The 12,773-nt window shown below is 40.8% G+C and overlaps 1 protein-coding gene across 1 annotated transcript; it reads left to right on the forward strand.

Annotated features, from left to right (window-relative positions):
• Positions 1–6,041: 6,041 nt before the first annotated feature.
• LOC141905505 (uncharacterized) lies at positions 6,042–12,485 on the forward strand. The gene is made up of 5 exons (XM_074794378.1): positions 6,042–7,259; positions 8,775–8,924; positions 10,258–10,412; positions 10,495–10,762; positions 10,884–12,485. The coding sequence occupies exons 1-5, from the start codon at positions 6,108–6,110 to the stop codon at positions 12,483–12,485; spliced, it is 3,327 nt and encodes a 1,108-aa protein (XP_074650479.1). The 5' UTR covers positions 6,042–6,107.
• The last annotated feature ends 288 nt before the right edge of the window (positions 12,486–12,773 follow it).

Here is a 12,773-nt window from a genome sequence, read left to right on the forward strand (position 1 = left end):
GAAGAGAGCTGGAAACGCAGTATAAACGTGTCACGTAATTCTCCCCATGGAGATATCTAAACCACTAATCCACCTGCCTCCCTAACCCCCCGAGAACGCATTAAAAATACTGTAACACCCGACTGTAACATTTTGCCTCTCTAATTAACCAGCAGCCAATAGCAACATATTTTTCCGGGTGGTCGTCGCCGTAGAGAAAATAATTCATTCAGACAATATCCCTTAACAATAATAAACCCGACAGTCAGTCAGGCAACGGATATGGACATAATGTTGGTACCGGAAGAACTTTTGGGTACGGACGTTAAAAGTCATGTTGCAACTGTTAACGGGTGAATGAGCTCCGAGTTAGAATCCGTGCTCGAACTCGGGTCGAAGTTGACTCGGCACTCGGTTTTCTCGCGCGAATTAACAATCCATAAATTGGTCGCGTTATAATCAGATGTGCGAACATGGGAAAACACTCGTGATGTTCGAGTTAATGTGTCTCATGTAGGGTTTCTTCAAGACCGAAAAAAGGCATAAAACGAAATCGACATTTTGCCAATTATCGCCAGTTAAGCTGGCTGAATCCCTTTTGAGCGTAGCGCACAAAACGCTTCATGATTACGTCATAATCTTTATTTACAACGACATCGCTAACGGCAGTGAAGCCTCCTCGTTTTATTGTTACCCGAGTTTAGCTGAGGTCGCCTGAATTGTTTAGATAACGAGGACGAACACTGCGCAAAATCGTCCGTGAAAATCGTCGCCCATCTATATTCGGAGAAGAGAGCGATCAACTTCCAACCAAGTGAACAGTAAAATAGGATCCAATGAGTTGTAACTATCTCGGCGAGGATTCTGAATTTCGCGCGATTGATGATCATCAACAAGCTTTGTGCATAGAATCAGCGCATGTTCTGCTTCGATAATTCAGCTTGAACTGAAATTTACAAAAGAATTAGCGTCGTTTTCTTTCCTGCAATTCTAAGTTCTCCGTGTATAAGTTTGTTAACATTTTTTTCCGCGGATTGGATCCATACTACATAAAATCTATACGCAGACGCATAATCTAAAGTTATGATTATCGACTGGAACGTCGGTATACTGAAGGGTTAATCCTTTACGTCACGTTACCGTTTATACCTCATCACATTGCTCGGATCGGAAAAGTCGAAATTTCGGTAATTTATCGACAGCAGACCGCCGCCTGGACCCGAGTAAGCCTAACCAGCAAGCTGAATGGCGTTGGTAGAAACGGGTACGGTATATATGCGCATGAGTTTTGGGGTCATTATGATGGTCATTTATTTAAAGTGGATATTAAGAATACGAATAGACTGTCATCGAGGGCTAATATTGCGACTAGTTCTAATGTAGATATGATTATTGGTTATGTCTAACGGACGTCAAACTGGCGGCTGGGTCGTTAACTGCCAGGTCACCTTTGCCCGGACTCATATACAGATATATACGGCAAATAAATTGCGACCATTTCCAACCAAATATTCCGCAATTACCTTCGGCAACGACATCGTTTGGGTTCATTATTAGTAACTAATCCTACAGTTTCTCTAGACGAAATATTCTGTATGGTGAAATCGCAAGGTCATGGCCAAACATCCATCACGTGATGCGACCGATAGTTTATTTCCCGATACGTCATTGGTGCATTTCATATTTCAGTATTCAGATTCATTATTCTAAACTAGTATTAAGCGGTAGCACAAAATCATCATCATCAGATGTACCGACGTGCCACGGATCTAATTAGCAAAAATAAAGTACATGCTACTACACTTGTTGCAACTGAAGTTGTTTCCCCAATTGAAGCTGCATTTAAAAAGGTCTTTCGTCTCTGAATCATCAATTCCCTGGAAAGTTTCCCGGTTGAAATCATTAACGAGTGGTGTGTAGGAAACGCCATGTTTCCCGGGGATCTAGCACTTAACGAACGTGCCCAGATTCTTCATCAGTTGCGGCGTCTGGGAATCACCCATCAAAAGCTTTTTCGCCGACTCGTTCATAATTGGTTGATAATTGTTACCTCTTGCTTCCAGCCAAACGTCATGTTTCCAAACATTCGGCATCATGGTGGAGCACGCGTGCATTCGAGGCCCGTGATAAATTTGCTCCTGGAAAACTGAAGAGCGGTAATTCTAAAAATAGATGAAAGAAATTGCGAAGAAGATTCGACCGTCATTTTGAACAAATGGCCCCAATTCTCAAAATGTAATTGCCATCTTAATGTGGCGAACTGGCTGTTGATTTATATCCGCGGCAGTCTCGTCTGCTAGTGGTATCGTCGTTACAAATCTCCGCCGTGCGACGATTTTCGAATCGGTAATTTTTGCCTGCGTTGAGATACAAACTTGACGCACTGGCCGTCTAATCCTTTCGTGATACCGGTGCCTTCTTCGACATATATAAATGATCGAAGTCTCAAGTACTGATTAATCTTAGCTGCGATTTCCTAACGGAACGCGTGCGGCCTATGTTGGCTTATCCCGGAGACAGTGTGGCCTAATTACATTGTTCAGAACTCATATGTGACCGGTAATAACCGGCGTATACCAATCTGTCAACTTACTGCCGCTGTCAAATGTCAACTGATGGATCTCTAGGTCCCTGGAGACAAGAAGTTTAACGGAAACTGAACTGTCACATGAAGTCGAATTGATATAATCCGCCAGAAATCAGTTTAGAGATATATGTATTTTCAGTTCGCAATCAGCAAAAGTGCATTATTTTAATACACACTCCTTTAAACTGAAACGTCATTCAATATGTTATGAGAGAGGTTCATTTATTACTGACGAATGGTTTTCGGTTCCCGTGAATAAAAAAGAATTACATATAGAAACGTAATAGCGATTAAGTATAACTTCATTGCTAATTGAACTATAGTATTGGATATCACTTGCATATTTCGTTATTAGGCAACTCAAGAAGTTAAATGATGCGCGCATGAATACTTAACTATGTAGTCGGAACTGCGCATGTGTGTAGACTGGTTACGGCGCAGGAGTGTCGTCGCTGTCTCATTCAACAGGAGCTTCTCACATCTCACATCTCGAACTGATTGGATAAATAAAATAAACTGATTTATCGTGTATGATATACACTTATATCTCTGTTGAGCACGGTTGAAGCAAAGTAAATACAGATATGAATCGTTATTTCGATTGCTGATTTTTTCCTAGATTAATGTGAGTATATATATGTGTGAATGTTTTTGAGGAAATTTCTGGGAAACGTGACTGAAAATACAATGGTTTATCAATGAAATGTTCGCTATAGATAGTGCTATATACTTTTCGTATATATATTTCCTATAGATTTTATATTTTATTGCATGATAACCGTGTCAGCTGCGGGATTGTTTGTGATATTTCATTATTCGATCATCAGCTAGCGACCAGGGTTCCGTCTTCGTGCGGCTGCACCGACCATACGAGGCTTGGCTTACAATAATCATTCCTATTTAGTTTGCGTGCATATCTTGATTCGGTGTCTCTTACGAAAAAAAACAAACAAATAGAAACTTCTTTTATTTTTATATCTCCAGGGATTTGAAAGATGTTATTTCTATATTCACTAGCGTGTGCAGGAAAGGCTGCAAAGCTTTATTTCCCACGGACAATTTTCGATGATGCACAACTTTATTGTTACCAACCAGATATCAAGTTTATTGTAATCCACCAAATATCAAGTTTATTGTAATCCACCAAATATTACAAAATGAGAAAAAAACCACAAATAGAAAGTACATTTTATTTCGTCTGTGTTTTCCCACGGCAATCCACTTTTTGCGTTTCACTGCAACCGGAAAAATGTATCCTCCAATATGGCACTTGGGTTTTTCATCAATATGGACAGTCATGTCGTTACGTGTACTCTGGTGTAAGGAGGTGTTGGCTGGCGCTAATCGTTAAGGGTGGCGTTCAATAATAGCCTTCTTGTACAGCTGGCTTATTGCCGAACGTGGAAAGCGTAAAAAATGAGTGCGCACCACCGAATTGCAAATCGGTGACATGATTTATTCACAGTCCCGTCTTTGCCACACGAAGGATTAAGGTGTAAAGCTTCGACAAATACTCCAACGGAAATTACCTCTGGAGCAGACTCCACATTCCATCGCCGTAAAATATGCTTAGGCTTTCTTTTTAAACACAATTTCAATTAACGGTTTCGCGTGGCAATCATGTGAATACTTGGCGTCTGATTTGGTGTGATATATGGGTAATGCATACGAGCGACGGTTTAGAACGAACGTCAACACAGTTTATATATTGTTGGGTCACGCGCATAAAGTGATGGCTTCTATTTTCGAGCGATCGAATGAAAAGATAATCATCAGATCAAGATGATGAACATTAGACACATAATTAATTTTCTGCGACTCCGACGTCGTAACCCGATCGACTTTTCGAAGGATTTTTCATTTAGCGCTAATAGGAATATAGTTACTGCCAGGAAATTAATATTTGCAACACTAAGCCTTCAGAGTCAACTTAATATCACGACGGAAAAATATCCGCATGCGCCGGACTAGTGTCCCTCCGAATGTCTTCAACGCGGTGTTAACGTTGGAACAAATATCCCCGAGAATAACCGGACCCAGCGAACAATTCAAATAAATCACCGGCGGGCCCGAATCGAACATCAAATGGTTTCTTTGGTTGAAAATACATGTAACGCTAAGGTTTATTATGATTGATGCCCAGTCTATTGAAATTGGTTCCCGCGGTATCAAATGCTCGGAAGTTTTCGAATTGGCGTAGCTTCATAATAATCAAATCATCCAATGCTTTATGGATATAGGATTACTCCGGTCAATCTGTGTCACTTAATTTCTGTACGATGGAGCCGTTGAAATATGACGAGTTCTTAAAACATAAACCTGTGCAGATATGATCGTTTGGTTTATGCCTTATTAAAGTCAGACGATGATGATCCGAATGATAAGTGATTTATAGCGAATTAATAGAGCGTCTCCAAGGTTACTAGAAAAGATTTAATCATATTAATGAAAAATGATTGAACACGAATTTAAATCATACTATACACACGTGAAAATCGCGATGGACGTTACAATTCAAAACATATCGACAAGGCTGTAGCGCGTTGGTCTGATATCACTAAAACGAAAAACTAGATCTGTATCTGACGTTTCGACTTAATTTTATATACCATTTTTCAAAATCTGCTATAGATTTTGAAAATGGCTCATAGAATTGAGTCGGATTCCCTTTTGGTTTATACTTATTTCATCGTGGGATTTTACGTTAAGGCTTTCACGTGATTAGCAGTCCTTTTTTGTTAAAACACGATGTTTCGAATAAGTTAATTCCATTCAGTAGTAACACGATCTAGTGCGGTTTTCGAACGTTCGGATCAAATCGTCCGGTGATAATTTCTGACAAATCTCTGGAGGATCTTCAAAGGCAACGGGAAAGTTTGAAGTTTCAAATGATGGTTGTAAATGTCACGACGAAGAAACGTTCGGTTATTAATAGTCACCAAGTTTTGTTTCTAAGAATTCACGTTTTGTAATCGCTATCCAGACTTGCTTTGACTTAGAACATTTTGTTCCACAATAAAAACGCGATCTTTTTTTCACATCGCCACTTGATTTGTCTCTAAAACCGGGTGTCTTAAAATTAAATTCGCTTGCAACCGTTAGTGACTTATTGGTCATCGTGGTCACTAAATGATGTTGTTACCAAAATCAGAATTGAATACAAATATCAGAGGTCAGTGACTGACGTAATATCCATATCGTCTGCATGCGTGGACGTAGCAACTCTATCAGATAAATCAGTTTTCGGTTGATTCGTTCATTTTGTCGGGTGTTACAGAAACGAGAATCCAATTCCAAGTTAAGAACGAGATTTGGTAGTCGCATCGACGTACTATATCTAATGATCATTGTTGCTCAATTCATATTTGCTTTTGCAGGTCTGAAGCGAGATGAATGTTTGGAGCGATTCGGAGAGCATTTCTTCCACTATTGCGTCGAAAGTGGCTATGACCGAATCTTACGAGTGCTGGGCGGGAATCTGCTCGATTTTCTCTGTAATCTGGATGCCTTACACGACCACCTTGCCTCGATATACCCCGGTATGATAGCGCCATCTTTCCGCTGCAATCAGCAAAACGACGGAAGTCTTGTGTTACATTACTACAGCGACAGACGCGGCTTACATCCAATCGTAGTCGGACTGGTGCGAACGACCGCCAAATATTTCTTCCATACCGACGTCACCGTGAAGGTCATCGCGAATAACAATGACGTAAGCGATCACGTGATATTCTCGGTTACCCCAGAACCTGGATTTAAAATCGATAGAAAAGTGATCCCTACGCAATTAGTCGTCGGTGATCCGACGAATCTCCTAAATCGGAATCATAGTTTGGAATTACCGAAAGCAACGAACATGCAGCGAGTCTTAGTTAAGAGAAACTATAGCCAAGACCCACAAGAGCTCCCACTGTCGGTTGAAACATTCTGTCGAACTTTTCCGTTCCATGTTATGTTCGATAGAGGATTGGTAATACAGCAGGCTGGAACTGCGTTATTGCGGGTCATGAAAAATTTCCGAATCAAACGCCGGCATTTGCTGTTTCTCGATTTATTTCGTGTAATCCGGCCTGTGTTAGAGTTTAGCTTCAGTACGCTGGTCGAACACGCGAACACTGTCTTCGTAGTCACCACTAATCCCGGAGTAATTGGTCCGATCGGGGAGATCGGCGAAATTAACGACCTTAACGAAAACGACCTTAGCATGCGACTTAAAGGTCAAATGATGTACGTTCCTGAAGTGGATATGATATTATTTCTGTGTTCACCGCGGGTGGCAAATTTGGACGATTTAAAAGGGCGCGGATTGTACCTGAGCGATATCCCGTTACACGACGCAACTCGAGACCTAATACTTATCACGCAGGCCCGTCGAGCTGAACGCGAACTCGTCGAGAAACTCGAAGAAACTTCGAACAATCTCAAAATGTTACAAGCCCGTTTACAGGAGGATAAACAACGTACCGATGAATTGCTGTTGTCCATTTTGCCGGCTGATGTCGCCGAAAAGTTGCGACTGAACGAATCGGTCGAAGCGGAACAATACGAAACTGTAACTATTTTGTTTTCCGATGTTGTTGAGTTCACTGCTCTGTGCGGAAATGAAAAAGTCACCGCGATGGATATAGTTCGTTTGCTCAATCGACTTTACACTCAATTCGACATACTCTGTTCCATGACTGATGTCTATAAGGTAAGTTTTCGCTGTAAAGCTATAGCTTTTAGGTTGCGGTGCTAATCCCATTGGTGACATAAATCTACCCTAATCCATATTTGCATAATGTGACTTAAGTACTATTTAGAACAATTACGTGTGGTTTTAACCGCAAAATTAGACCACGAGAGCCATCTTTGTTACATTCATTCCCAATTATATGCTACGAATGATTCTTTTGGGTCCACTGGTAACACATATAACACGTCCACGCGGTAATAAATACCCTAGTTTTGACTACCGATAAACCGCGGAGAACGACATTTAATTCAATAAGTTGTTCTAACGATCGGGGTAAATTTCCCTGATGATCTTACAGCAATTCTCTGAAAACTATATTCATCGGGTAATCAGTGTTTATATTTCAATCAAGGTCGTTGATGAAAAGAACGCCAAAGTTTCCAAGGCTCGGGTACTTTTTCCCCTGCTTATACGTAAAATTCCTATTGATAATGTTGCAATCACGCCATCTCGATGTTTTAATTCAACCGGACCAACGCAGTTCCACACTTCCGAATCAAGGTTTGATTCAGCTTTAACTCTAGCTCGCAACCGTGGAACGGCGTCCTGGGCGTATACCATATCAGTTCGCGACCCAGAATACCTTCCATAAATTCTATAGATGCCCGGATTAAAGGCGATGCAGGGAAATCCGATTTCGATATGAGTCTGTGCAAAGTAATTACTGCAGTTTGATTTCCTCCGTGACATGGCAAACGAGTGTTAAATGATGCGTCTAATGGGACTATATCCTAGTATATCGGCGGTTGCCTTCCTTTCACGTTTGATTAATGGTCAACTACCAATGCTACGGATAGATTTTTCCGTTATCTGCACATATATACTCTGCTAGGCTCCAGCGCTGCCACCGATTTTCTTTTCATTATCAAAGTTCAATTTGAACAATATTTGATCCGTGTTAGAATTTGAGTGTAGAGTTGAATAATTCGACTTCGGGAAAAATCTTACTCAACGATTCCTCGTTGATGAACTGAGAAAATCAAGGCAATTTCTAAACTCGTACCAACATAAGCCTCTTTTCGACGAAACTATACTATATATAAAACTATATCATTTACCCGGTGAAACTATACTATAGTAGCGAAAGCTCAGCGTCAAATAGTTAACCTATGAAGTACTATCGGTCTGGTTGTATTTATTTTACACCCGGTTTACATGGCTCCTCTACGAATCTTATAAAACTAAATGAACGCATCTTAAAAATATTTGACACAGGAGAAAATCCTTAATAATAATAATGATGATTATTTTATGTATTATAAGAAAAATTGTAAGATACTCATGTCACCCTCGTACACCCGATCACACTCTCTTGTCAGATGGCAGAAAATGGCAAAAAGATTGAACTTGATGAGATGATTTATTGATTCAACGTTGCGACTATAACCTATTTCTTAATCATGATCTGTCATCTAGAATCCACATCAATATATTAGAATATTATTTAACATGACATTTATTAACATTTTTCAGATGGAGACAATCGGAGATGCATATATGGTGGTAGGCGGCTTACCGGAACAGGAACCAACTCACGCTGATCGCGTAGTAAACATGGCGCTGGCGATGATCGAAAGCTCTAAGAGTATTGTTTTCCCTCCTATTGATAATAAACAGATTCAGGTAATAATTTACTTCATCTTGAACCCATATTTACTACACCATATCTGCTTTCGCTCAGCCTTGTCAGAGCTGGAGGGTAGGATATACTCGACACCCACGCGTCCGCGAGCTTCATCCGAACGAATGTTCACTGGGAAGCAATAGGCGAATATCGCAACGGTCGGTTGCTTCATCCTTCCTGAGGACAAGCTTAAGTTTCCTGGCTACAAAGAACGAAAAACTTATGCCACGAACCATTGATTGCATCTTTTATCATAACAATATCATGAAAATGATTAATTTTATTAACAGCGGCAAAATTCTAATGCTCGATATATTTATGCTATCGGCGTAGGCAAGTCGAAACGCCCATTTTAAATGTCAAGCGCTTTGATCAATTTGTGTTCATTACGTGGAAAATCTGAAGCATTTCATATTATAATTTATATATACATATAAACGAAAGCATTTAATTTGCCCGGAAAGGATTTAATTATTTATAACGACGAGCGTCAGTAATCTGATAACCATTCGCTTTGAGCGGAATAGTCATTTCGTGACATTGTGCTGATAAAGACTTGCTTCAATGGCCGTTTGTATAGTTCCGATGCGGGCACATTATGTCGCTGTGATCACGTATCAACAAAACAAGCTATAAATCCTTAAAAACGACATTAAATTCGCTTAATGGAACGAAATATCTCTGAATGAATGAATCATTAACGACGACGATACATTTCGAAACTCACAGCGCGCTGATCCGATATCGTTCGTATACGGTGAGAATTGCGACCGAAAAAAAAATCCTTAAAATATGCAACGGAAATCCCGAATAGCGCACCGGGCAAAAGTCATCTCGAGATGGTAATTTCGATTTCAGAAGTCTTCGTGCTGCGCGTATTCGAAAGATAATTGGATTTGAATTCAATAGGGTGATGAGCACCCCAAATACAAATTCTTCTCGTTGTAACAGAAGGAGTTGAAAAGACTTGAATTCTGAGTCGATTGTATATTTTTACGTAAAGAGAAGATAATCGAGTTGTAGAATGTTTCGAGCGGAAACAGATTATGTCGTAAATTCCATGATACAAAACACTCGCTCCTCGGTCATTAACCTTGTACTGGATTTAGACTGGATTCATTGGTGACCACCATATTGTTGTCACTGAATGAATTAATACAGATTTATGTTTCGAAATTCCCTGGTCACTTCAATTCTTTGGTCACTCACAAAAAACCAAACCATTAAGGCATCTAACATGGGAAACAAAACCATTTTTTCGTAGAAAAATTTACTAAAAATTAATCCGCCAACTCAATGTTTAAAATAGAAAATAACATATGTTTATTTCAGATTCGTATTGGAATTCACTCAGGGCCGGTAATGGCCGGCGTTGTCGGTCAGAAGATGCCACGATATTGCCTGTTTGGAAGGACGGTGACGTTGGCCAACAAAATGGAAAGCTGTAGCCTCCCTGGTCGTGTGAATATCAGCGATGAGGCAAAACAGTTAGTATAGAACTAATCATCTACATTTAAAAAGATCAGTTAGCTTGAAATGAGATTTACTAACAATTTCTTATGATTGTAGGCACATTACTCAACCGATGCATTACGTATTCGAGGAAAACAACACGAGACCGGATCTACCATGCAGCTGCTTTTTCATCTCGTACCAACCGAATTCGCCGTGTCACCTGTCACCAGTTGAGTTAAACCTATCATTACCGCTGGGATTATTTCGTACACCGTGCCCATCACCGTCTGCGTCACCGACTGTCGACTTGTCGCCTTCCAGTGAGCTGTCGGCTGCTTCGTCTCTGAGAAATTCCCCAAAGATCAACAGTCCTACATTCCAGGTTTGTATACTATAGGGATATGTGTAGTTATTTAAAGTCACGATGCTCGATATATTTCTTAAAACTTTGAGCAACCGAATTCTGTTCCCAAACATGCCTGATATATGTTCTTTTTTTGTAGATGCCGACTATCAAAATATCAAGTATAGACGAAGGTTCTGAGTCGGTTTCCGTGGTCGGAGACAAGATTCAACATTATACTCTTGTAGACGAACGCCTGAAGGATGCTCTTGTAGATAGCAATAGCGACACGGAAGAACCGCCGAAATGTCCATTCAATAGGTTTTCAAGAAGACGTCGGAGTTACGCGGGACGATCGACGTCTCCAACTGAATTCCTCTTCCGCCGAGAGGAACGGGCAAAACTCGTTTCAAACTGCGATATCGTGGTCGGTACGACGTCTAAACCGCACCTAACCTCGGGTCGGTTCGATCCGCATTTAGCGCGCGTTCTACACGAAAAACTGGCTGAATATGCCGAGGACGTGAACAATAAACGCGAAGAGCGATGGAACGCTATTCACAATTGGGAAGATACGACCGACATCTTACAAATTCTCGAACAAGAAAAACCGACGAATAATCCAAAACGGTCGGAGATCTTAGACTTTGCGCAAACGACTTCGTTAACATGCCCGCGTGTGATGTCGCGCAGACGGGGTAGTCTAGCCAGTGTGCGTGAAGTCAGTGAACAATCCATGAATTATGAAATTTCGAAATTCCGACGCAGTAGATTACAACCTAGTCGTCGTAATGTTTCACCGTCGTCCTCCATTCCGGAAAATCTAACTGTAGATGACGTCAGCAGAAGTTCTCCAGACGACAGCGTATTTTCCGGCGAAGAATCTTTCGACCCAGTCAACAATGTGACGCCTGACGAAATTATCGCCACTCCGGAGAAAAGCTACGACGGTTCCGAAGGATCGTGTTGTCTTACTTTGAATCTAAATACGATATTGAAAAATAACAAAAGTAATATACATGATTCGCTGCCACCGACGCATGACGCAAGAACAAATTGCATTAAAGACGAAGATTATGCGGAAAGGCAGTCGAGTGATACATGCGTGAAAGCAGCAGATAACCAAATACTTAATAGGACATCCATTTCTCCATCGAAATGTGAAAGATTGGTTCGTAATCTTCAACCACCGACGTTCAAAGTGATGCCGAACGTGAAAAATAGTCGTTTAGATAATCATATCGAAATTCACTCAGGGATATCTGATGGTAAGGACTCGGATCGGACTCCGTCGCCGTGCCGCGTTTGTAAAAACGTGAACGACCAGTCGCCACAAACCGGACGAAAGTCGCGTAGTTCCCTGTCACCGGTTCTACCGAACGCCGAGGAATGCAAATGTTACCCGTCGTGTTGCTGTGATTTTTCGCATTTCGAACAAAAACAACTTTCAGAGCTGATGCGATCGGTGAAAAGCACTCCGAACAGCCGGTCGCATTCCCCGCAGCCCAAACCGCGCCGCACGTCGCTAGATTCGCCTTGCGATTCAACAAATGCTTCTCATTCGGGCATGTCTACCTCCTCCTCCACGGCTCTGGGCTTACCACAGAAATCATCATCTTTATCGAAAACGGATTCAGACATCGAGAAAATCAGGAAACGCAGTCGCGACATGAACGGTAACCGAAGTCGCACTCGTGTCCCTGACCGTAATGTGATAACTACTGTAGATGGTGCCGCTGCATTAGATGAAAGTCAAAGTTGACTTGTATATTTTTTAGTACTCGCCAATGAGATCGTTATTCAGATCGTTGATTTTAGTTACTACGAACTTGGTAAAACGTTTAGAAAAGAAAAAAAAACGTCGCATGATAATGAAAAGAAATAGATAGAATATACGTATATGCGTAGATTTGTAACTTTACTTTTGGTTTCAAATCTCAGATATATAGTAAAAGTTTTTTACCGAAAAAGAAAAACAACAATAAAAACAGTAAAAAATAACAAATTCTTGCATTTGATAGTGTTGTAAAAATATTAATGTATACAGTAA

This window comes from Tubulanus polymorphus, chromosome 5 (assembly GCF_964204645.1).
Source record: "Tubulanus polymorphus chromosome 5, tnTubPoly1.2, whole genome shotgun sequence".
Taxonomy (NCBI): Eukaryota; Metazoa; Nemertea; class Palaeonemertea; order Tubulaniformes; family Tubulanidae; genus Tubulanus; species Tubulanus polymorphus.